General features: G+C 63.8%; 1 protein-coding gene across 6 annotated transcripts in view; it reads left to right on the top strand.

Annotated features, from left to right (window-relative positions):
* Positions 1-431: 431 nt before the first annotated feature.
* PLXNB2 (plexin B2) overlaps positions 432-24,671 on the top strand; it is a 28,667-nt gene continuing 4,427 nt past the window's right edge. Inside the window, exons 1-26 of one of the 6 annotated variants that reach the window (XM_053199590.1) lie at positions 470-579; positions 11,583-11,635; positions 12,107-12,195; positions 15,508-16,594; positions 16,873-17,055; positions 17,146-17,274; positions 17,916-18,016; positions 18,118-18,244; positions 18,434-18,587; positions 19,178-19,292; positions 19,370-19,478; positions 19,560-19,661; positions 20,155-20,247; positions 20,515-20,596; positions 20,674-20,834; positions 20,952-21,100; positions 21,244-21,352; positions 21,551-21,687; positions 21,879-22,049; positions 22,521-22,650; positions 22,761-22,988; positions 23,094-23,270; positions 23,386-23,525; positions 23,627-23,727; positions 23,914-24,143; positions 24,268-24,449. In XM_053199590.1, the coding sequence (XP_053055565.1) occupies positions 15,521-16,594; positions 16,873-17,055; positions 17,146-17,274; positions 17,916-18,016; positions 18,118-18,244; positions 18,434-18,587; positions 19,178-19,292; positions 19,370-19,478; positions 19,560-19,661; positions 20,155-20,247; positions 20,515-20,596; positions 20,674-20,834; positions 20,952-21,100; positions 21,244-21,352; positions 21,551-21,687; positions 21,879-22,049; positions 22,521-22,650; positions 22,761-22,988; positions 23,094-23,270; positions 23,386-23,525; positions 23,627-23,727; positions 23,914-24,143; positions 24,268-24,449 (4,184 nt within the window). In that variant the 5' untranslated portion in view covers positions 470-579; positions 11,583-11,635; positions 12,107-12,195; positions 15,508-15,520. Of the gene's footprint in view, positions 580-7,266; positions 7,429-11,582; positions 11,636-12,106; positions 12,196-12,819; positions 12,958-15,507; positions 16,595-16,872; positions 17,056-17,145; positions 17,275-17,915; positions 18,017-18,117; positions 18,245-18,433; positions 18,588-19,177; positions 19,293-19,369; positions 19,479-19,559; positions 19,662-20,154; positions 20,248-20,514; positions 20,597-20,673; positions 20,835-20,951; positions 21,101-21,243; positions 21,353-21,550; positions 21,688-21,878; positions 22,050-22,520; positions 22,651-22,760; positions 22,989-23,093; positions 23,271-23,385; positions 23,526-23,626; positions 23,728-23,913; positions 24,144-24,267; positions 24,450-24,671 lie in introns of those variants that run through there. The other 5 variants (XM_053199586.1, XM_053199587.1, XM_053199588.1 and 2 more) reach the window with 5 other exon arrangements.

The following is a 24,671-nucleotide window of genomic DNA, read 5'->3' as shown; positions in this document are numbered from 1 at the left end:
GGTGACAGTACTAGTGCCGAACCTGCTTCGGAGCCGACCGAGAGGGGTTCAGACGTGTCGGGTGGCTCGGAGCGCTCCCCTGGCGCTGAGGCCTGAGCTCCCGAGTGAACCCGGGCGCTCCCAGGGTGGTGCCAGGCGGGGGGTGGGGGGCGCACTCTGCCTGCAGTGAACCGGGGCTCGAACGCTGCCTAACATACCCTGCGCTGCGGCGCACTCGCTGCGGGCGCGGGTACGGGGTACGGGGTACTCGCGGCGAGGGCGGGGCGGGGCCCGGGCCCTCCCTCCTCCTCCCTCCTCCTCCCTCCTCCTTTCCCCCCCCTTCCCGCCCCTCTCTCCTCCCCTTGCCCTCGTCCTCCTCCCCGCCCCTCCCTCCTCCCCCTCCTCCGCCTCCTCCCTGTCCCTCTTCCACTCGGCTCTCCCCGCCCTCCCCCTCTCCCCGTCGGGGGCGGGGCCGCTGCTCCCGCGCGCTCCGGCCCCTCCTCGGCCACACAAAGGCCCGTCTCCATGGCAGCCGCGCGGGCCGGAGCGCAGCGCCGATCGCGGCCCGGGCGCCATCGAGCCTCGGCGGCGGACGTGCAGGTATCGCGGTGGGGGTAAGGGCCCACGGTGCGCCCGCGCGGGTCGGGGGGCTTCGCCGTTAGCGCCGCCCTGTCCCAGCCTGCGCGCCCTGGGCGCGGGGACCCGGGGCAGCTGCGGCTCCGCGGAGGGCGATCGGGCCTCGGCCGCCGTCCGTGTGTCCTCGGCTCTTCCAGGTGGCCGGGGAGGACCGCGGCGCCGGGGGCGAGGGGGCTTGGCCCGGCCGAGGGCCCCCAGCCGGGCGCCGCGCCCTCTGGACCGCTCGGACCCTTTCTGGTTCCGGACCCTCCCTCCCCGCCCAGGCCTCCCACCTCTCCAGCCACTGAGATCCGTGGGCAGGGCTGCAGTTGTCCCTGTTGTGCAAGAGCTCGGGACCCCCAACCACCTGCCCCCACCCCGGCAGCAGTTCCGGGGTGTCTCAGCCCAGGCTTCCCCAGGGGAGTGACCGGCAGTCAAGGCTTGGCTACCCGCCCCCCCCCCCCAACCTTTCCCCACACACCCGCTGGGGCTGCTTTTGAGGAGGACTTCGGCTGGGACCACCCTGTGAGCCCCCTGGTCTGTGCTTGGCCCCGGCAAGAAGGTTGGGAACAAGCGTTCTGTCTTGGGACTAAGGGCAGCTTAGCACCGACCCCGGGTACCTGACGAGTCCTGGTGGCCCTGGGCCTGCTTGCGTCTCCACAGGGCCTGCTAAGGCCACTCCTGGTGTGCTTGATTGGAATAGTGTTTATTACTGAGAAAATCTCAGACTGTGGGGGTTGGGGGGGGAGCATACCCAGTCCCTGGGCCCTCCCCTCACCCTCTGACCCTACATTTCTGCTGCTTCCTCCTGCGGGAAGCCCTCCTGGATGGGCTTCTCCCCACCCCTCTGTGCTCAGGCTGACTGGCAGATTTCTGGGGTCCCTGAGCTCAAGGGCCCCGGAGTTTCCTGCCACGTCACGAAGGCTTCTCTTCCCAGCAACTTGGAAAAGGAAGGAAGGGGTCCATCTCTCCCCTCTGCCTGTGGCAGTGGACAGGACGGGGGCGGGGGCGTGAAGCAGGGCCCCAAAGCTAGTGGAATATCCTGGACCTTGGAGGATTTTCTAGCGCATGCCTGCTGTGGGAGAGCTCTCTCTTCCATGTCGAACTTAAGCCCCTGTGCCCTCCCCAAACCCAGGGCTGGGCCCTGTGAGAGCGGAGCGGTGCAGGTCGGCCCATGCCCAGATGTTATCCTGGCGTGTCCGGGAGAGGCCGTCTGAGAGTCTGAAAGTTGGACAGCTAGCACGAGCGGCCATCCCTCTGCCCTGAGGAGAGGGTCCCTAGGAGGGAAGGTCAAGCACTGGCCTGGCTGGGTCTGCTGGCTATTTTTTGTGGCATGTCAGCTTTCAGGAATTCCCAGAGGAGATTAAGGACAAACAGGTGGTCTCCACAGATGTGAACCTACCACCTCTTCCCACCGTGTCCCTGTGGGTGCCCACCTTGGTCTAAGGGGTGGGCCCCTCAAGGAGGGCCTGAGGTTTGGCCAGGGGTTCCTTGCCCCAGGAGGGGAGGGAGGTTACCGAGAAAAACAAGGGTTTGGAATGTGAGTCCCCCCTCCCCCGCCGGCTGCCTGCCAAGAAGGAATTATTTTGGATTATCCAGCCGTGTCCAGCCACCCAAGGGGGGAGGCCGCAGCCCTGCCGAGGGATCCACTTCCGGGGCTGAGGGTTGAGAGCCCCGGGAGGGAGGGACGGGCTAGTCTGGGCAGCTCCACCGCCTCCTGAGGCTGCTCAGACCGGTCGGGGGCGGGGTGGGAGGGGATGCGTCACCCTCGGGTTGGAGATTGCAGGCCCTGCCTAGCCAGCCTGGAGCCGACCCAGGCCCCTCCGAGGGAGGCCACAGGGCTGGAGGAGCCCCAGATCCTGTCCTCAAGGGCTTGGGGGAGGGGCCCAGCCGGGGGTCCCCCTTCAGCCCCAGAAGGCTTCGCACCGTGGCCTGAAGGCCTCTGAGGCCACTCTCCAGAGCTGGGTTCAGGGACACACCTTGGGTTACTCACACCTGGTGCTTCCCAGGGATGACGAGGAGCAGGTAGGGGCGTGACTTAGGCTGCTTAGGGTGCCGCACAGGGGTCTTCTCCGGCTGGCCCTCAGGCCACCTCCCTGTCCCCGCCCCCCAAGACCCACTGACCAGCCGCTGACTGATGCACAGCCCCCTCGAAGCCCTTCTGACAACCCAGCCTGCAGGTGAGGGGTTCCCCAGGTGAAGAGATACGAGCCATTCATGAGTGAGGAGCTCTCTGGGGCGCTGCCTCTGCTGTGTGGGCCCCCTGGCTCTGTGCCTGAGTGTGCCCACAAGCTCTGTGCTCAGCAGCCCCTGTGGGGACCCCATTGGAGACACAGAGCTGGCAGCTTGGGCACAGAGCAGGAAGCCCAGGGTCCTGGCCCTAGCCCAGGCAAGTGGGGCAGAAGAGATTGGGTTGGAAAGCACTGGGGTGGGCTGGCAGCCTGGGGAGGGGTCCATATGGCATATGCCTATCTTTCCCAAGAGGGCACGGTTGCAGGCACTTGAGCCATCCCAAGACCAAAACCACTCCGGGAACATGGCATCCTGTCCCCTGCCTTGTCCCCACATCCTGGGGCCAGAGCCAATGATCCCCCTGGGATGTTGGGTGTGGGTGTGGGTGTGGGTGCACTGGGGGAGAGGCTGTGGGTTCCAGCACCCTCCCATTTCGCCCCTTCTCAGATCTGAGCAGGGCCACGCTGAGGTGTGATGCCCTCTGCCACTGAGGGCTGTCTCCCGGTCACTTGCCTCAGTCCTTGCTGCAGCAACAGGTGCTCGTGGGCGGGGACATAAGCTTTTCTCCCCTGTCCGAGGAGGCTCCTCTGTCCAGAGCCTGCCTTGGACTCGGGTCTGGTCTGGGTAAGGCTGGGGACCAGAGGGTGGAGGAGGAGGTGAGCGAATCAGACCTCCTGGAACCGAAGCCCACGTGTGACCAGTTGGGGGGGCCGCAGTGTCCCTCCAGCCCCAACCTCTGAAGTAGTCGCAGGTTCATTGGGTCGGGTTCCTTGCTGAGGGTGGGGGCTGGGCAGAGTCCCTGCACCGGAGCCTAGTGGGAGTTTGTGTTTGGGGTGGGGCTGTGGGGTGGGGTGGGGTGGGGTGGGGCCAGCCTGCAGCTAATTGTCTTTGGACTCAAATTACAGGCTGAGAGGGCGGGATCAGTGGCCTGTAACTGACTGGTGGGTGGGGGGACCTGTGGGGGGGGCCCTGCACCAGTGCTTCCCTTTTCTCTCCGTGGTCTTTGCACTCCTTTCCCCTCCATGGTTTCACATCTGACAGGCTCTGCTTCTCTCTGCCCAATGATAGGAGGACCTCGGCCCCTTCAGCTACCCGGGCAAGAACCCTGCCCTGTCCTGGCCTCCCCTGGCGGCCCCTGAACCAAGCCAGCACACAGCTCACCCTGCCTCATCTCGGCCAGAGCATTTGAAGGGCTGGGCCTGGCCTCTGCTGCCCTGCCTCCAGGCCCCACCCAAGCGGGTCTGCGTTCTTCTGCTCTGTGGTTGATTCACACTCTTGTGACAATGACTGGACCTGGGCTCTGGAGGGAGCCTGGCGCAGCCATGGTTGGCAATGGGGGCCGTTTGTGGGGACACCCCCAGGGCAGGCCCGGACCTGGAGCTGGGGTTCTCTTTCCCACTTTGTTACTCTCTGTGGTCTCCCCACCCAACCTTTCAGGCATAGAGACTGGATCACTCACTGCTGCCTCCCGCTGTGGCTGGGGGCTAGTCCACCTGAGTGCCTGGTATGTCAGTGTGCTGGGCACAGGACGGTCTCACCCTGGGCTGGGATCGGGGACATCTGGGCGCAGGGCCTGGCTCAGTGCCCACATCCTTGTCCTCAGATGACATGATGCCCACCAGTTCCCCATCCTTGTGCTAGGTGGGTCCTGGCCTGAGTGCTGTGGGGAAGGAGAGGGAAGCCTTTTGGGTGCAGCCTGGGTTCTGGCCTTAGCTCTGCCATCAGCGTGGCCCTGGACACATCACTTTCTGGTGCAGGGACCAAACCCCCGGCCCCTCCTCAGGAAAAGCAAGAAAGAGAATCAGGGTTGATGTCGGTCTTTCAGGAGGCCACCTGTGTCAACAGAGCAGCCGGGCAGGGGTGTTGGCCTTCTCCTCTGGCCTGTGTCCCCTGAGCCAGCATGCCACCTATGTAGACCCTAGGCCTTACTGGGGGGTGTACTGGCTCCCCTCCTGGCATACCAGCCCCAAGCTGAGGCAGTTCTGGGGTCCTGAAAGGCCATAGCAGGCAGCATGGGTGACAGGGGAAGAGGGTGTTCTCCCTGCTGGGAGGAAGTATGCTGGGCAGAGGTCTGTTGCAAGGGAGCCTGTGGCACTTGTGTGGTTCAGAGGCCGCGAGGGGGCAGTTGGACAGCATGGGGGTGACCTGGGTGGTATGGGGGCCCAGCTATAAAGTGGTGGGTTTGAAGGCCAGTAAGAGGTCGGGGCTCTGGGCCGCATGTGGATTCTAGCCCTTTCTGTGTATGGGGCTGCCCCCACCTTTCCTGCACATGGTCCCACTCTGGAGGCCAGCTCTAGGCCTGCCCAGCTCTGCCAGCCCTCTTGGCCCCTCTGGGCATCCTGGGCTAAGCCAGTGCTGGGCCTGCCCAAGACCCTTCCCACACACAGCCTCTCACAGCCCAAGAGCCCAGGTCTGGGGAACTTCCCACGGGCTCTTTGTCCTGGGGATGCTGTGTGGATGTTGGGGAAGGACCCCTGCTGGCATCACAGACGTGTGTGCCTGCACATGTGTGGTCACGTGTGTGAGCGGTGGCTGGTTTGCCGGCTTGGCACAGTGCCCCAGGCTAATTGTGGGGTTCCGTAGTGATAGAGGAGGCGGGGCTGGGGTGACCGCCGAGGCGCTGACAGACTGATGGGGAGATTATAGGCCTTGCTTGCTCCTCACTTGCTCAGGCCCTCACCCGTCCGCCCCCCACGCCCACTCCCGCCTCCTGCACGAGGCCCAGGAAGGGGGCTCTGGGTGGGGGCTGGTCCTGGGCCATGTGCAGCTGCCGTGAGCCTCAGGCTGTCGTGGCCTGCAGCATCCAGTCAGCTGTGAGGTGAGCCTGCAGAGGGGAGATGGTGAGGCAGGCAGGCAGGGAGGTGCTGGTGTGCAGGGAGGCCAAACATGAGAACCAGTGGTTCACGCATGCCACTGAGGCCCAAGTGCCCACAGGACTGCCCTTAGCCTCTCCTAGCTTGGATGTGGGGGCTCGGGGACTCAGCTACAGGGGCCCCTTCCGCAGCTGTCTGAACTGCTCTTACCTGGGTGGTGGCTGGAGGCCCTGCACCCTCAGCTGGCCCCTGCCCATCTCTCACCCCCGCGTCGTCTCCCTCAATTAGACCATAGGCTACCCACTGGGGAGGTTATCTCAGGACCTAAGGGCCAGGCCCATCCTTGTCATCTATTTAAGTATTGACTGAGGCCACTGTGCCGACTCATTCCTGGGTCCCCGGCACACAGGAAGCTGTCAGGGGCTTTGGGCTGAGCAGATGGGACAGGCCAGTGGGCCCAGGTTGGGGTTTCCCAGGAGCACAGGGATGTGAGTGGAGGGTGTTGAGCTGTGGAGCGTTCTGATGCAGAACTGCTGTGCAGAGGAGGAACCTGGGGGTGAGGCCAGAGTGAGGAGACCTGTGTGGGGCTCAAGCACGTCCTGGTGTGACACAGTGGCGGATAGGACCCAGGAGGGGTGGTTAGGGTGGAAGGGACAGGTCTTACAGCAGCGGTGGGGGCAGCGGGTGGCCAGCATCAGAACCTAACAAATCCTACCTCTGTCCCAGGAGGCCACTGCCTGCAGGCAGGGTCCCTGCAGGATAATTTATTTTCCTGTGTTCTCAGCCATTTCTTTCCCTCCCTCCCTCCCTCCCTCCCTCCCTTCCTTCCTTCCTTCCTTCCTTCCTTCCTTCCTTCCTTCCTTCCTTCCTTCCTTTCTTTTCTTTCTTTCTTTTGAGAGGCAGAGAGAGAGAGAATCCCATGCAGGCTCCATGCTGTCAGCACAGAGCCCGATATGATATGGGGCTCAAACTCAGAACTGTGAGATCGTGACTGGAGCCGAAATCAAGAGTCCAACTCAGCTTAGCCGACTGAGCCCCCCAGGCGCCCCCCCAGGGTTAGGCAATGAGTGGGACGGAACAGTGGCCTGATTGCCAGTAGCATGTGGACCCTGGTGTACGTGGGCACCCACAAGAGGCAGACAGGGAGGGGCTGGAGCACACACTCCCGGGCTTGGTTGGGCCAGCTCATGAGGCACCTGAGGGCGAGGGCTAGATGCAGATACCCTGGTGACAGTGACCTCAGGTCTCAGGCGGAGTTGCTGAGAGAAGACTTGCGTGCACTCAGGTGGACACAGCATCAGAAGCTTGAGTGGGAGGCTTGCGGGGGAGCACTGTGGGGTCACAAGGGGCTGGGGTTTCCCTGGGCACACTCTCCTTAGATTGAGTTTGGGGCCTGTGACTGCTCACTGCCACCAGCCCGGGCTGACTTCATGCTGGGACCCAGAGTCCAGACTTCAGGATGCTAACTAGTCCCCCCAACGAGGCCGAGGACGGGTTTGGGCAACCTGGCCCCACAGTCTAGGCAGGTGGGAGGGACCTGGGGGAGCAGGGGTCCTGTGGGAGGCTCTGGTGGCGCTGACGCAAGTCTCAGGCTGCGACGTCAATCTGTCCCTAGGGCCCCGCCCCGCCCCACCCCTGCCCTAGGTGCTTGTGTTGGGAGAGCTCAGCCTTCGGCGGGGTCGGGGTCATGCCAGCTGCCGCTGGGGCCCAGGTGGTGCGTGGCCGGCCGGCAGCGAAGGGGGTGGCCGAGCCCCGGGACCGACCCGCTGGGCCCGGAGGACTAAGGCAGGTAATGGGCAGTCGAGCGCGGGGCCGAGCCTGGCGCCAGGTGAGCGCTCGGTGGCGACGGTTCCCTGTGCCCACGTGACCGCCGCCGCTGTCATTGTTACTGGAGGTAGGGCTCCGACCCGCCGGCGCGCCTTGGGGTCCCCGGTGAGGCGCGTGGGGCGGGGGGGGCGGCGCCGAGGTCGCCCCTGGCCGGCACCGGGGCCCGGCTCGTCCTCCGCCGCGTCCCCGGGTACCCGCCCCGCGCCCTCCGCTCTCTGCACCCGGCTGGGTCCCGCGGGAACGCGGCCGGGGCGGCCCCCACCCCCCAGCGGAACTCTGACCCGGGTCACCAAGGCGGGGGGGGGGGGGGCTGGGCGCGCGGGACCGAGTGGAACCGACCCCTCCCGGGCAGGAGCGCCCCCCTCCCCCCCCCAATCGCGCCCCTCCCTCGCGCTTGTTTTGAAAACAGCCGAGGCTCGGATTTGCCGGCGATTTGCCGGCGTTTCGGCCTGTTTTGTTTCCTCTGATTTGTTTAACGCTCCCGGCTAATTGCAGATTTGCATTTTCGTCGGGAGAGTTGAGGCCCGGTCCCCTGGCTGCCAGCTGCCCGGCGGGGGAGGGGCGACTCCCTGGCTTCTCACGTGGCGCCTGGCCGCCTGGAGGCTGGCTCCCCGCCCAAGGTGGGGGGGCTGCCAGGGGCCTCCGCTCACGGTCGCTGGGGTGGGGTGAGCCGCGTCTGTCCCCACCTGGCCCTGCGCCTTCCCCCGAATCATCCCTTTTTCTGTGTCTGCCTGCACCTTAGTCCTCGTCTTGGTCCCTGGGCACCTCTTCTGCCCCCTTGTCCCTTCCCAGCCCCATCCGGGTTCTCTTCCTGAACTACAGGCTGGCTGGCCTGGCCGAAGACAGCCCCCACGCTGGACCCCACTTCACCGGCCCGGATGCTTGTTATTGGTTTGATTTTAGCATTAAGAGATCTCTCAGTCTGTATTTACTAGAGAATAGCGACCTGGAAAGAACCCCCACCTCTGGCGCATACCCCAGGCAGAGGCTTCCCTACGGTGGGGGGGGGGGGGGGGGGGAGGGGAAGGGACAGAGAGGCCCCAGCTCCCGGGCCTAGTCTGGAGCCAGGCCTCTGCCCTTCCTCGGTGGGGGTGCATTTCTGTCCCTGCCAGGGGCCTGGTGGCCCTGGGTTAGAGGAAGCTGGAGCCTGAAGACAGACAGTACAGGGACCCTACTGGGAGGGGACCACTGCTTCCCACTCAGGCTGAGGTGTGGAGGACAGGTGGGGGGCTCCCTGGGCAGCGCCTGTCTCCTGCCCCTTAGGGCATCTGTGTTTTCAGCCCGCCACTCTGGGTTGCCTCCGCCTGCCCGGTTCCCTGGGCTCAGGCCCACAGGTGCCTACCTGGCCAGCTCCTGTGCTCAGATTTGCTCAGGGAAGGTCCATCAATGGAGACCCATAGACCTTAGGGATGAGTGAGTGACCTGCAGGGTCAGGGTGGGTGTCTCAAGAGTCTGAAGGAGGGGTAGGAGTTTTCTGGGTGGGGTGTGGGACAGCAGAGCAGGGACAGGGTGACATCAACCCCCTTCGCTGTACACACACACGTGAGGATTTCCACACGTGAACATGGTTACACTTCGTGGCAGCTCACGGAGATCGATGCTGTTATTACTCCCATTCCACATGGGGACACTGAGGCACCGTGTGGCTTTGTGAACAACCCACACAACCTAAGCGGAAATCGACAGAGCTGGGGTTTGAACCCAGAAGTCTGGCTCCAGAGTTCTGCCCTTGAGGCCCCTCTGTGCAGCAGTGTTTGGCGTGTGTGACTGTGGTGGAGGGCTGGCCACAGCCTCAGTGGCCCGTGGGTGCTCCCTCCTGAGAGCAGGAGGCTTTGGGGGAAGGATGGACAAGAAGAGTGGAATGGAAGAGTGGATGGAAGAAGGCTGGAAGAGACTGGAGCAGGATTGGGTAGTCGAGAGAGCTGACCTCGAGTTAGGATGGGCCCCAGGCCCGGGTGTCTGAGGAAGGCGAGGGGTCCAGGTTTCATTGTGCAAGAAGTTTTGGCTGGAGGAGCCGGATGTTGGGGGGAGAAGTCACTGGGTTGCCTCTGGGCCGGTGTGAGAGGAGGACCCAGCATCATCAGTGGGTCACTCGGGACAGGTCTCTGGAGGGGGTTGTGTGCCTGTGTGGGCCCAGGAAGAAGGTGTCCCTTGGAAGAGACCAGCCTCCCTTGGCTTTGCCTGCAGCACACAGACAGACAGACACACACACACACACATGCACACACACCCTGCCTGGGGGCCGGGGACTCCAGGGCACACCGTGCTAGGGGAGGGAACAGGCATGGGGCACCTGGAGGCTGGCATGCTGTCCCTTCAAGGTGGCAGGTCGGCATGAACTACATCTGTGTGCTGTGGGCCCCAGTGTGGTTTGCACCTGTGCCGACCACGGCCTCCGGTCCAGGCTCGCCCCAGCTTTCTCATGAGACTGCATGGTGCTGACGCCCTGTGGTTTGGCCCCTACATTGGTCTGTGGAGTGGCCTTTGCTCCTTACACAAAGGCTGCCTTTGGGGCCTGTGGCAAAAGGACATCCCTCATCCCTGTGCCCAGAGCCCCGAGCCCCTCAGCCAGGGGCTGGGGGACCCTCTGCCCAAGCGCCTGCAGCCCTTGCCCTCCCTGCCCCTGCCAGTTCCCCTTGGGCCTGCCGTAGGTCCCGCCCTGGGTCTTGTCCTCCAGGATGCAGGTAGATGGGGGGGGGGGGGGGGGCTAGTCCTTATGGAGCAGGTGCTGAAGGCACAGTGCTGGGGGAGGCGGGCAGCCAGTTTGGGAGCCAAAGGGCCAAGCAGGAGTGGCTGAACCTTGGATGGGGGGGGGGGGGGGCGCACGGCGGGGATTGGCCAGGAGAGACGGTTGACCCAGAAAGCCATATCCTAAGGTAGAGTGGAGCTGCAGGGGGTGAGCTGGGGGGCGGCACTCATTATTATTAGGTACATACCTCTTTTTATTTAGACGATATGCAAATATATTCTTGTAAAAATTTTTCAAAAATTGGCAAAGGAAGTTACTTTGCTATCCCAATTCCCTCCTTCCTGCCCCCAGGCCTCACTACTGTTTTCAGGTTTCTTTTTTAAGTTTATTTATTTATTTTGAGAGAGAGAGGGAGAGAATCCCAAGCAGGCTCTGTGCTGTCAGTGAGGAGCCTGATATGGGGCTCAGTCCCACGAACCAGGAGATCATGATCTGAGTTGAAACCAAGAGTTGGATGCTTGACCGACAGAGCCACCCAGGTGCCCCTATTTTCAGTTTGAACGAAGGCTTCTAGAACTCAGCAGTTAACCCCACACCCGTATACACACCCGTGAAGGCACCTGGAGTCCTGTGCCACAGCCATCACTGTCCTGTCTGGGCTCCGTGGGATTCAGCATGGTTGTTTTTTGGGGGTCCTCTGGTTGGATGCTGGGTGGTTGCCACATTTTCTTGGTAATCAACCATGCTGAGAAGTATCCTTGAACATGTCTCCCCCGTGGACACACGTGGCTATTTATCCAAGGTGGTAGGAGGCAGTAGCACTGCTGAGTGCTACAGTAACTGGTCTGCCCAGGGTTTTCATGAATGAATCATTTGGCCCTTACAAACTCCCGGGCGAGTTCACTGACTCCATTTTACAGGTGAGGAAATGAGGCAAAGGGAAGTGATTGACCAAAGTCACACAGCTAGTAAGTAGAATTTGTAGTCTACTAATTCGTAGTAAGTGGGTATGCTCATTTTTCAGAAAGTAATTTATATTTTAATCAAGGTAATATACGTACCTAGTTTTAAAAAGGCAAAAAAAAAAAGGCAGATGATACCGACAGACTTCTAATGAAAGAAAGCTGTTCCCTGCCCCTGTTTTCCCCAGCTTCTTTTGAACAGAGAGAGGGATGTGTCAGGCTTGTATTCTGGGACGACCAAATGGGTGTTTATGCACTGGGGGCCTGGAGGCTGGCATCTGAGGGCCGGGTGTGCTGGGAGCAGGGTGGAGGAAGCAGAGAAGGTTGGGGGTCTCCTGCGCCAGGATAGCAAGGGCCAGATGGGACCCCTTGAGCCGCTCCCCGCCCCCCAGACACGGAGCAGAGGAAACTGGTGCAGCCGGGCCAGGCTTGTGGTGAGACCACTGTTGCTCCTTTGCTTCCTAGAGAATCTTGATGCTGGCCCAGAGCAGACACTGAGCTGGACTACGGGAGCCTCGGTGAGTGGGGGCTGGGCCCCACCTGGGGAAGGCAATGGGGTTAGACGCGCTTTCTACTGACCACGGGGCGGGGTGTGGGGGGGGTGACCTTGAGGCCCCGGTCTGGCTGAGCCCAGTGTGCACACATCTGCGCAGACCCAAGTGTCCTGCCCGTGGGGGCCACTGCCAGCACACATTCCCGCCCCCCCCCCCCCCCCCGCCCCAGTTCTCTGAGATCAAGCTTTCCTTGGGAGGGTGGGCTCTTCAGTGAGACTGGCAGGGGGCTGGGTTCTGAACACTAAGGCTGGGAATTTGGGCTTGGGGGAGGAGTGCCCGTCCAGACATTTTCTGGGCCAACAACAGGCCAGAGTTTGTGCAACTTTTTGGAAGTGCACCTCTGGACCCTAGCCAGGAAGGAGGCCGTCTGATGCCCTTGAGGAAATCCCCGGCAGCCCCGGTGAGCCAGGGGTCCTGGGGCTCTCTGCAAAACAGGAAGCGCCCGTTCCAGGAACACTAGCCACAGGAAGCTTTGCTGGCTGTGCCTGGCGCCTCCTCAACAGTGGCCTGAGCTCCCTGGTCAGGTGGGTCACCCTTTGCTCCGGGACCTGGCCTGGCAGGTCACCTGAGGCTTTGTTTGGCCGGGAAATGGAGGGGAGCTGCGGCCTCTGGAGTGTGACCCAAGTCCCTCCTACCACCCCAGGTGACCTGGGCTTGGTATGGGTGGGGGGTAAGTTTGCAGCCCTGGGATTTAAGCCTCACTTTGCCCACCACCCAGAGGGGTCCTGGGGCAGGGAGCCTGGGTCTGGCCCAGCTCTCCTTGGTGACTCACAGTGCTACTGAGCAGGTACGGTGTCCCAGACCTGGCAGGGCCCTGGAGCAGAGGGCAGCGCTGGGCTCCTGCCCTAATGGACTAGTCAAATGGATGTGAACCAGAGAGAGACCGGAGCATTCTTTTTGTGCACTGTGACCCCTCTGCCTCTTGGGTCCCCCCAAGGCTGTGAGTTAGCAGGGCTGAGGGAGGGGCTGGGGTTTGAGTCAAGCTTTCTTACAACAGGGGTGCCCCAGAGCTCCCCCACTTGGTCAGCTAAGTGTTCAAGCCCTGGTCCAGACCAGTAGAGGGGCCCTGGGCTCCTTGGGTCCACGTGGGGCGATCCATCCGGACTGCTGCCAGGGTGGCCTGGGCTCCGGGCCCGCCCCCACGCCCCACCCCCGCCCGCCCGCAGTCCCTCCCTGGGCCCCGGGAACATTCCATTCATTCCGGGCTCCGGCAGGCGGCGGTGGGAGCCAAGCGGGGCCAGGGGGCTGGGGTCGCAGCAGCAGCAGCAGCGGCTCCGGGACTCCGGGTGAGCAGGGAGCCAGGTGGGGGAGGGCCAGCCTGGCAACGAGACTGAGGGGCTAGGAAGTCCGCCCTCGCCCTCACCCTCGCCCTGGCCCTGGCCCTCACCCTGGCCCGCGCCCTAGCCGGCGCCACTGAGTGGACTTTGAGCCCAGACTGGGCCCTAAGCGTGGGGGCGGGGGAGGGGTGAGGGGGCGGGTCCTCCAGCCCAGGCCCTTTCCTTCCCGGGGAGGGAGGGAGGGACCAGCGGCAGTGACCGTGCCAGCTGGTGCCCAAGCGTTCAGGGCCTCTTGGTGCGCCTGGGTCTGTGTGGTCTCAGAGTCCGGGACATCTCCCAAACCCTGATCTCCTCTCCCCACAGATGGGCAGCTGAGACCAGAGAGGAGTCTGTGATGGGGGGGACCCCCTGCCATTCAGTGGGATGACCTCAGGGGCTTGTGACATCCTAACTGACTAAAGTCTCCCCAATCTAGCTACCCTTATCAGGGGTCACCCTGGCTCTTCTACAGCCCTGCCCTGGACCACCTTCACCTCTCCCTGGTACTACCCAGCCTTCTGCCCCCAGCAACCAGGGGCCGGTTCCTAAGTCCCTGCAGTCTCCCCCTGTGGACCCCCTCCAGCTCACCTGTGGGTGTTTTCTCTTCCGGTGGCTGGTGAGGAGGGCATCTGGGGTCGCCAGGGGCCAGGCGAGAACCTCCCTTGCCAGTATTAGGTGGGGGTTCTCAGAGGCAGTGACTGCCCCAGAGAGGTGGTGTCTTCCCAAGCCTTGCAGTGATTCTGAGGGAGAGACGGTTTTGTCAGTCGGTTGCTTCTTGGTTTTACTTCCTCAAGACGTTTGAGGAAGGCTGCGGTTACTCAGAACAGAGGGTTGCAGGGGGGATGGAGAGCAGCCACAGCCTGGTCAGGGTTTTCCTAGTGGCCCAAGCAGAGAAGGAAGTTAGCTTGATGGAAGAATCACGGGTTCCATGCGAAAAAGCCAACTTATTCTAGTAAGCACAGCTTTGCGCAAAGTCAGTGCTCCAGAGCCATGTCTCCCCTGGCCAAGGACCAGAGCAGATCCCTTTCTGCCTTCTTGGAAGAGATGGACAGGACACAGGGCAAGTCAGGGTGTTGGAAAAGTCATTGTTTCTCAGAGGAGTACCAGCATATCCAGGTGTGTGTTGTGTAAGAGCAGCCAGCTTTGCCTGTGCAGGGGTAGACTGGGCCCCTCATGCAGGGGTAGGCGGTACGGGTGTCTGGGACCGTGCCGGAGTAGGCTGTATGGGCGTCTGGGAGATGGGGGGCCTGGGCCCCTCATTGCCTTCCGCCATCTGGGTCTGGCTCCACTCAACGCATGTGGCATGGGCAGGACTGCTCTAAATGTCATGCCAGGCACAGGTGCCCTCAGGGAAGGTTCCAGTGGATTCGAGACCAAGGGCTCCAGCATGCATCCAGAGAGGGCAGTTTGTGAGGGAGCCGGCAGAGGGTGGTACAGGGGATTCTGACCAGGGTAGAGCAGGGTCTCCAGGGTGGGGCATATGGGACTCTCCCAACATGGAAGAGGCCTAGAGGCAGAGGGGCTTGAGTTTCCCCGAGATCCCTGTGTCCCTGAGGTGGGGAGGGAGAACCATGTGCGTTCTAGGTCCCCTAATCTGGGGACACTTCTACACGTGGACGGGGGCACAGGCCTGTGTACGTGCAGGAACGTGCTCAGAGACACCTGCGCACCGACTCGGCCTGCCCTGGCCGTGAGGGCAGTACACACCCCACTGCCACCTCCAAGTGTCCCCACCTCGGAGAGCTGGTGGTGTCTGGAAATTCATCCCAGGGTCTCTGAGTGTGTCTGTCCCCGGGAGGGCATGGGCAGGGTGGGTGGAGTGTGGCTGGCGCCTCTGCTGGTTCTGGAGGGGAGGTGGGTGGGGAGGCCGGGGTGGGCAAATGCGGATAAGCGTGTGCCAGGCTGGCTCATTCGGAAGACTGTGCGACTCGGTCTGTGTGTATTTGAGCCTCACGCTGGGTGTAGAGATGACTGAAAAAACAATAAACTTAAAAAAAAGTGTGTGCCTTCATTGATCACAGCTGGTTCCAGCTCCTTTTCTCCTTATTTGCTGTCAGATGCCCGTGTGCAGCACTTGGCAGGGCTCGTGGCCTGGAGCTCTGGGGTCCTCGGGTTGGGGGAGGGCACGTGCGTGAGGGCCTGAGAGACTTCCTGGGGGGTGCTTTGAGAACCTGGAGGTGGAGGTCGGGGCACAGTCGTGCAGGGGCTGCCTCACCCTGCCCGTAGCACACAGTGCTGGTGGCTAGACCCTGCTCGTTAGTTTGCGTTATAGGGGAAACTCTTGAGACGGTCCGGGAGACCGTCTCCTTTGAGAGGAGGCGGGCGGGCGTGCCTGCCCAGACACACGGAAGGCAGAGAAGCGACCGGGCGCTCTCGGGGTATGCTGCACAGCCCTGACTCTCTCTGGCCTGTGTTCCGCTTATTCGGGCGGGATCTGGAGGGGCCCGTGAAGCGGGGGCTTCCTGTGCGCAGGTGGATCCTCCGGGCTGGGGCTCCCCTGACCCTTGTCTCTTCCCACAGGGTGCCGGGGGCGATGTCTCTGCAGCTCTGGGCCCTGGCCCTCCTGGGCCTCGTGGGCACAAGTGCGGGCCTGCGGCCCCGGAAGCTGGACTTCTTCCGAAGCGAGACGGAGCTGAACCACCTGGTTGTGGACGAGGCCTCGGGCGTGGTGTATGTGGGGGCGGTGAACGCGCTCTACCAGCTGAGTGCCAGACTCCAGCTGGAGCAGCAGGCGGCCACGGGCCCGGCCCTGGACAACAAGAAGTGTACGCCCCCCATCGAGGCGAGCCAGTGCCACGAGGCCGTGCTGACCGACAACGTCAACCAGCTGCTGCTGCTCGACCCTCCCGGGAAGCGCCTCATCGAGTGCGGCAGCCTCTTCAAGGGCATCTGCGCCCTGCGTGCTCTGAGCAACATCTCTGTGCGTCTCTTCTACGAGGATGGTAGCGGCGAGAAGTCCTTCGTGGCCAGCAACGACGAGAGCGTGGCCACGGTGGGGCTGGTGAGTGCCACGAGCCCCGGTGGCGAGAGGGTCCTGTTCGTGGGCAAGGGCAACGGGCCCCATGACAACGGTATCATCGTGAGCACCCGCCTGCTGGACCGGACGGAGGGCAGGGAGGCCTTCGAGGCCTACACGGACCACGCCACCTACAAGGCTGGCTACCTGTCCACCAACACGCAGCAGTTCGTGGCCGCCTTCGAGGACGGCCTCTACGTTTTCTTCGTCTTCAACCAGCAGGACAAGCACCCGCCCCGCAACCGCACGCTGCTGGCGCGCATGTGCAAGCAAGACCCCTTCTACTACTCCTACCTGGAGACAGACCTGCGGTGCCTTGACCCCGCCGACCCCCAGGCCCCGGCCTTCGGCACCTGCTTGGCAGCCTCCGTGGGTGTGCCGAGCGCCGGCAGAGTGCTGTACGCGGTCTTCAGCAGGGACGGCCGGAGCGGCGGGGGACCCCGTGCGGGCCTCTGCCTGTTCCCCCTGGACGAGGTGCACGCCAAGATGGAGGCCAGCCGCAACGCCTGCTACACGGGCACCCGGGAGGCGGGCCGTGACACCTTCTACAAGCCCTTCCACGGCGAGATCCAGTGTGGAGGCCACGGGCTGGTATGTGGGGCTTGTCAGTGTGTCCGTGTCCCGCCAGCTCGTGAGGGTGCGAGGCGTCGCTCTGGTCGGGTGCCGCCTTTTTCTTCCACGTGTCTGATCACTCGCTCCGTCCCCTGCCAGGCCTGTGCTGGGTGTCAGGGGCGTGCGGCAGTGACACGTCCCTGCTGGCATGGCGCTTGTTCCTGGGGGGGGGTAGGGCACATGTGCTGGGAGCCCTCGCAGGGAGAGGCCTCCAGCGCGAGGGGGTCTGTGCCCAGCGCTGACGCTGTGGTCCACAGGGCGCCAGTGAGAGCTTCCCGTGTGGCTCTGAGCACCTGCCTTACCCGCTGGGCAGCAGAGACGGACTCACAGCCACAGCCGTGCTGCAGCGTGGAGGCCTGAACCTGACAGCCGTGATGGTGACCGCGGAGAACGGCCACACTGTTGCCTTCCTGGGCACCTCAGATGGCCGGGTCCTCAAGGTGGGGCCTGGGGCTGCGGTAGGGCAGCTTCTGGCGGGGGCCGTCTGCACACGGCCCCCCATCTTCATGCACCTGCCCTCGTGCCCACAGGTGTACCTTGCCCCGGACGGCAGCTCCGCGGAGTACGGCTCCATCCTCGTGGAGATCAATAAGAGGATCCAGCGGGACCTGGTGCTGTCTGCAGACCTGGCCAGTCTTTATGCTCTGACCCAGGACAAGGTGGGCCTGTGGAGCCCCTAGGGAAGGGCCCTTGCTGGTCCGGGCCCTTGGGACAGGCGGTGTGGAGGGAGGTGCGGAGGGGGGCGGGAAGGGCTCCTGGCAGCATCCTGATCCCGTGTCTCTCCGGTGCCTTCCCTGTCTGCGGCCCTGCCCTGGCCCCATTCTGATGGAAGGGACAAGTCGGTGCTCTGAGTGGGCCTCCTCCAAGGGTGGGCAGGGTGGCAAGGGACCCCGTGCAGCCCTGTGAGCTTGGGCGGCAGGGGACATGGGCCGGGCCCGCAGTATAAGAAGAGCCCTTCGGGAGCACCGAGGTTGGCCAGGTGCCTCTCTCGGGATGCGGAGTTAAAGGGCCTGAACTGGCATAGGGAGGCTCCATAGCTTGGATCCCCCTGGTTTCCTGGACTCTGCATCACCTGGGCCAGCTGTAGCCACTGGACAGGGTCATTCAGAGTCTGGAGGGCAGCTGTTCCTGGACGCTTGTCGGTGAGCCTTGAGTTAGTATCAGGCTTTTAGGCTCAAAGATAAGGGTGGGATCAAGCCTGTGGTCCCAGGAAAGTCCAGGGCCCAAGAGACAGGTGCTTGTGGCTGCTGGCCGGTCACCTGTGACTGCAGTAGTCCCCCTCACTGCCCTGCTGGCCCAGGTGTTCCGGCTTCCCGTGCAGGAGTGTCTGAGCTACACGACCTGCACACAGTGCCACAGCTCCCAGGACCCCTACTGCGGCTGGTGTGTCGTCGAGGGCCGGTGAGTGCCCGGGAGACCAGGAGTCTCAGCCCTGCGCTGGGGGCATGGGGTGTGGCTGGCTGGTACCAGGACTGAGGCCCCCCCCCCCCCCGTCCCTGTAGATGCACCAGGAGGGCCGAGTGCCCACGGGCTGAGGAGCACGGCCACTGGCTGTGGAGCCGTGACGAGTCCTGCGTAGCCATCACTGGGGCTCAGCCACAGAACATGAGCCGCCGGGCCCAGGGCGAGGTACGTGGTAGGGGTGGGATAGGGGGTAGGTGTTGGGCAGAGGTGGGGCTTCCACTGGCCTGGGGGCTCTTGGGGACAACATGAAGAGCCAGCCTGGTATTACCGTACTCCCGCCTGAGGACAGGGCCGTGGTGCCCCAAGGCTGGGCGGGCGGAGGGATCCTGGTGTGAGCCCACGTCCTTTCCCCAGGTGCAGCTGTCTGTCAGCCCCCTCCCGGCCCTGAGTGAGGACGACGAACTGCTGTGTCTCTTTGGTGACTCACCACCACACCCGGCCCGTGTGGAAGGCGACGCCATCATATGCAACTCCCCGAGTAGCATCCCTGGCACACCGCCTGGCCAAGGTGAGGCCCCCGTCCGGTGACTAGAGTGGGCCCTTCACGCTCCCTTCTGCGTGCCGTGGGGTCACGGGGGTCTGCAGTCCCAGGGGTGCAGGATGGAGAGGGAGGCTTGCAGCTCTGATTCTGGGCTTCCTGAGCCGTGTGCGCGGGGACCACGCACTGTCAGCCCCCACTCCCCGCTGCAGGGCTCTGAGTGTGGGCCAGCGGAGGATGGCTTGCTAGTGAAGGCGGGGGCCACACAGTGACATGTCAGGGACCCAGACGTCGGCCAGGAACCATGGCCCTCAGTGCCTGTTGGGACAGAGAGAGGGTTCAGCAGCACAGGCCCCTGGGGAGCAACTTGGACCCAGCCCCGGGAGCTGGCCCAGGAGCCGAGATCCGATAACGCTGGCAGGCCTGGCTGAGCCCAAACGACGTCAGTGGGGCAGCCCCTGCAAGGTCCCCCCCCCCCCCCCCCCCCCCCCCCGAGCTCACAGGCTGGGATCTCCTCCCTCGGCCTCTGTTTCTGGCTGGGCCGCCGCGCCCCCACCGTGCCAGCCGGGCCCAGAGCTCTGAGGCCCCTGCCTGATGCCGTCCTCGGGTGCCATCCACAGACCACGTGGCCGTAAACATCCAACTGCTCTTCAGACGCGGCAGCATCTTCCTCACCTCTCACCTGTATCCCTTCTACGACTGCCGGGAGGCCATGAGCCTGGCCGAGAACCTGCCGTGAGTGTCTCACTGGCCTCGTGTGCCTGCCCCGCCTCTGCTGGGGGCCCCGCGTCCCTCACCACCCTCTCCTCCAGGTGTATCTCCTGCTCAAGCAACCGCTGGACCTGCCAGTGGGATCTGCGCTACCACGAGTGTCGGGAGGCCTCCCCCAACCCCGAGGCTGGCATCGTCCCCGCCCACATGGTGAGGCGCTGTGAGCACCTCACGGGAGCTGGGTGGCCCAGCCACAGCCAGGCAGCACCTGACCAGCCCTGTTCTCTCCAGGAGGACAGCTGCCCCCAGTTCCTGAACCCCAGCCCGCTGGTCATCCCCATGAACCATGAGACGGATGTGACCTTCCAGGGCAAGAACCTGGACACAGTGAAGGTGGAGGGGGGCTTGTGGGGTGCTGGCCTGGGGGCCCTTCGGGGGCCATGGGGGCTGGTAGAGTGTCTGCGGGGCTTCTTCAGAGCCCTTTTCCTGCAAAACCAAAGTCAAAGTGCCTGGTCTGCATTCGAGCCTCCCCTGGCTCAGGACCCAGCCAGTGAGGGAGGCGCTGTACATATATTTGGGGACAGAAGAAGGCGGAGAGGTCCAGTAGGATGGGGGTACATTCCTGTGGGCCTTGGAAACATAGGCAGGAGCAGGAGACAGCGAGGTTTGAGTTTCAGGTGCTGAGTGGCTGGGGAGCTGGGGTGTCACTTGGTGAGAAGGGAGCAGGGCCGTGGTTGGGAGCAGCCGAGGGCTCAGTGGGGCAGGGAGCGCCCAACTGCTGGTTGTGGGGCACAGAGAGGGCACCAGCACTATGAACACTGGGCTCAGGGAGGGGCTGGCAGGGCGGGGGGGCCCGTCTGGGGTTCCTGACCAGACTGCCTTGCAGGGTTCCTCTCTGTACGTGGGTAGTGACCTGCTCAAGTTTGAGGAGCCGGTGAGCACACAGGAACCAGGAACCTTCTTCTTTCGGACACCAAAGGTGCGGCTCCCCAGGTGGGCCCGGCTGCTGGATTCCAAGGAAGGGCCCTGGGGGTGGGGGGTGCACAGGGGGTGGCCAGCCATCCGCGTGTGGCCTTAGAGTGTCTCTGTCCCTGCCGACGCCGTGCAATCAGAGTGACCCTTTGTATCTCTGAGGCTCCAGCTTCCTGCTGCCTCTCGGCTGTGAGGGGACCACACGGGCCCTCGTGGTCACCCTTGGGTTTGGGTTGGCTCAGGGAGTGCAGCCTGTCCCTGCGTGTTCCCCCAGCTGTCCCATGACGCCAATGAGACGCTGCCCTTGCACCTGTACGTCAAGTCCTACGGCAAGAACGTGGATAGCAAACTCCAGGGTAGGGAGCGGGCAGCTGGGGCTAGAGGGGCTAGGGGGGCAGGGCAGCCCCCTGACCACCGGCTGCTGTCCCCACAGTCACTCTCTACAACTGTTCCTTTGGCCGGAGCGACTGCAGCCTGTGCCTGGCCGCCGACCCCGTGTACAAGTGTGTGTGGTGTGGCGGGCAGAGCAGGTGCGTGTACGAGGCTCTGTGCAGCAACGCCACCTCCGAGTGCCCGCCGCCCGTCATCACCAGGGTGAGCCCTTGTGCCTGCGGGGGAGGGGGGGGAGGGGGGAGCTCCAGCCTGGCCCCGGCCCCCGCGCACGCCAGCCTGGCCCCGCTGCCGGGTCAAGCTGGGCTCTGCCGATTCCAGATCCATCCTGAAACGGGCCCGCTGGGCGGGGGCATTCGCATCACTATCCTTGGGTCCAATTTGGGGGTCAGAGCGGATGACGTCAAGAGGATCACCGTGGCCGAGCAGAACTGCGTCTTTCAGCCAGAGCGCTACTCTGTGTCCACCCGGTGAGTGGACGACCTGAAGCCTGTGCTGCCCTGGCCTGGGGGGCCAGGCGACCAGGTGGATGAGGAGGAGGACGGGACTTGCACGGCCATGGACGTGTGGGGAGGGGCTCGAGAGTGTCCCACCTCGTCTGTTACTCTCCCAGGATCGTGTGCACTATCGACGCTGCAAAGACGCCCATCACGGCCGGTGTCGTCGTGGATGTCAATGGGAAGCTTGGTCATTCGCCGCCCCACGTCCTGTTCACCTACCAGGTAACGCCTGGCCCCGGGACCTGCGTGGGTCTTGCAGTCTGGGACAGACGTGAGTGGGACGTGGCTGTTGCTGCTGACCTCTGGACCGTCGGGGGCTGCGTGTTGACATGGGGTGGGGCAGAGCTCTGACAACAGTTGACGCACAGTCAGGTCTCCACCGCCCCAACCCTGACCCGAATGCACCTGTCACTCTTGTAGCAGCCCCAGCCCCTCAGTGTGGAACCAAAGCAGGGGCCACAGGCAGGCGGCACCACGCTGACCATCAATGGCACCCACCTAGACACAGGCTCTGAGGAAGACGTGCGGGTGACCCTCAATGACGTCCCTTGTAAAGTGTGGGTGTCACCTGCAGGCTGGTGAATCTGTGGTCTGCCCTGGTCCTGGGGGTGGGGTTGGGGCTCTCTGGCTGTGACCTGGCGTCTGCCCTGGAGAGGGCCATGGAGCCAGCCTGACCCGTTGCCCCACTGGCCTGGGGCTGGGGTTGGTCCTGGAGCCGAGTTCACTGATTAGCAATTTCCACCCCCAGGACACAGTTTGGGGCCCAGCTGCAGTGCGTCACTGGCCCGCAGGCAGCTCTGGGGGAGCTGCCCCTAGAGATTTACTACGGGGGCTCCCGTGTGCCCAGCCCTGGTGTTGTCTTCACCTACCGCGAGAATCCAGTGCTACGGGCCTTTGAACCGCTGCGAAGCTTCGTCAGGTGCGGCCTCCCTCCCTCCTCCCTGTGGGGTCATGGTGCCCCCCGCTTCCACCGCCAGCCATGGGACCCCCCCCAACACACACACCACACCCTACCCCTTTCAGCTACTTCCCAGGCTTTCTCCGCCACTTAGGCTTTGGAGGATGTCTTAGGGCTGGTCTGGGTGCCCCCAGATCAGCTTCCTCCTAGAAACCCAGAGGGGCAGGCCCCACGGCCCCCCACCCCGCCCCGCTCCTGACAGGCAGCGGCAGTGCCCATGGTCATGTGCTCTGAGCTCAACCTCACAGCAAACACTCGTTCACACAGACCTGCACCCGTAACCGACTGCACACTGGGTCCAGGGACTCTGGGCCCTGCCCTCCCCCCAGAGGGGAGGGGGAGCTGCTGGGGGCACAGCTTTGCAGGGCACCCCCTCCAGAGCTGGCTCGCCGAGCTGTGCCCACTCAGGCACTGCCCACCTCCCCTCCCCAGCGGTGGCCGTAGCATCAACGTCACGGGGCAAGGCTTCAGCCTGATCCAGAGATTCGCCATGGTGGTCATCGCTGAGCCCTTGCAGTCCTGGCGGCGGAGGCGGGAGGCCGGACCTCTGCAGCCCACGACGGTCAGTCCCGGTACTGGCTGGGGACTCGGCTCTGACGTGGGCCCCCGGGAAGTGCAGGGTAGGGATGGGGCCTGTGCCACGTGGCCTGACGTCCTGGCCTCGGCCTGCAGGTTGTGGGCACGGAGTACATGTTCCACAACGACTCCAAAGTGGTCTTCCTGTCGCCGGCGGTCCCCGAGGAGCCCGAGGCCTACAATCTCACGGCGCTCATCCAGATGGACGGGCACCGCGCCTTGCTCAGGACCGAGGCCGGTGCCTTTGAGTACGTGGCTGACCCCACCTTTGAGAACTTCACGGGGGGCGTCAAGAAGCAGGTCAACAAGCTCATCCATGCCCGGGTGAGGACTGGCCACAGCCCGGGGTCGGCGGGGGAGGCGGCCCTCACTCCACAGCCCTGACGCCCTCCCGGTGACTGTGACCTCTGCCCCCCCACCAACCCCCAGGGCACTAATCTGAACAAGGCGATGACGCTTCACGAGGCCGAGGCCTTCGTGGGCGCTGAGCGCTGCATCATGAAGACGCTGACCGAGACGGACCTGTACTGCGAGCCCCCTGAGGTGCAGCCCCCGCCCAAGCGGCGGCAGAAGCGAGACACGACACACAACCTGCCTGAGTTCATCGTGCGTGCGGGTTGGCCGGGTGCCGGGCTGGGCCAGGGGTGGGGATGGAGGGAGGGCAGAAGGGCAGGCTGGGCAGCCGCGGGTCCTTGCGAAGCCACACCTGTCCACAATACAGGTGAAGTTTGGCTCCCGAGAGTGGGTGTTGGGCCGTGTGGAGTATGACACGAGGGTGAGTGATGTGCCACTCAACCTCATCCTGCCGCTGGTCATCGTGCCCATGGTGGCCGTCATCGTCGTGTCCGTCTACTGCTACTGGTGAGCCCCGCCCACTCCTGCCTCTGCCCCTCTGGCCACACACCCAACACAACACACAGGCTCAGGGCCACCAGGTCCCAGGAACCTCCCTGTGCCCCCAGGAGGAAGAGCCAACAGGCAGAGCGCGAGTACGAGAAGATCAAGTCCCAGCTGGAGGGCCTGGAGGAGAGCGTGCGGGACCGTTGTAAGAAGGAGTTCACAGGTAGGGCTACCTGCTAGGGGCGGCGGGATCCTCGGGCTGCCCTGGGAGCCCGCTGCCGAGACCTCTTGGGGGCTGGAAGGCCAGGGAGGATGGCCTTGGAAGAGGCTGCATCCGGAGAGGCAGAGGTGGGCAGGGTGGCCCGCGGCTCGTGGCCGGGACGCCTCACCGTGCCCCCCCCGCCCCCAGACCTGATGATCGAGATGGAGGACCAGACCAACGACGTGCATGAGGCGGGCATCCCCGTGCTGGACTACAAGACCTACACCGACCGCGTCTTCTTCCTGCCCTCCAAGGACGGCGACAAGGACGTGATGATCACGGGCAGGCTGGACATCCCGGAGTCGCGGCGCCCAGTGGTGGAGCAGGCCCTCTACCAGTTCTCCAACCTGCTAAACAGCAAGTCCTTCCTGGTCACTGTGAGTGGGGCCAGGGCTGCAGGGCAGGGTCGGGGGGGAGGAGAGGGGGACAGCCGGAGCCTCGGCTGTTGGCGGGTGCCGGGGCCAAAGTGCTCAGGCGGTCTCTGGCTGGTGGCCCTCGCAGTTCATCCACACCCTGGAGAGCCAGCGGGAGTTCTCAGCCCGCGCCAAGGTCTATTTCGCGTCCCTGCTGACGGTGGCGCTGCACGGGAAGCTGGAGTACTACACGGACATCATGCGCACACTGTTCCTGGAGCTCATGGAGCAGTACGTGGTGGCCAAGAACCCCAAGCTGATGCTGCGCAGGTGTGTGGGGGGGAGAGGCGGGAGGTGGGCCAGTACCTGGTGGCCAAGAACCCCAAGCCGATGCTGCGCAGGTGTGGGGGGGGGAGCGCCAGGTGGGAGGTGGAGGTGGAGGGTTGTGGGGTGGCACCGGCTGAGTCCAGTATCCAGTTTGTCAGCAGATGTAGCCAGTGCAGGTAGGGAGAGCAGAGGGACAGCAGGGGTGGCGTCCCTGGCTTTCTGTCA

This window comes from Acinonyx jubatus, chromosome B4 (genome assembly GCF_027475565.1).
Source record: "Acinonyx jubatus isolate Ajub_Pintada_27869175 chromosome B4, VMU_Ajub_asm_v1.0, whole genome shotgun sequence".
Taxonomy (NCBI): domain Eukaryota; kingdom Metazoa; phylum Chordata; class Mammalia; order Carnivora; family Felidae; genus Acinonyx; species Acinonyx jubatus.
Note: the sequence above shows the minus strand (reverse complement) of the source record. Positions and strands in the feature narration are given on the sequence as shown.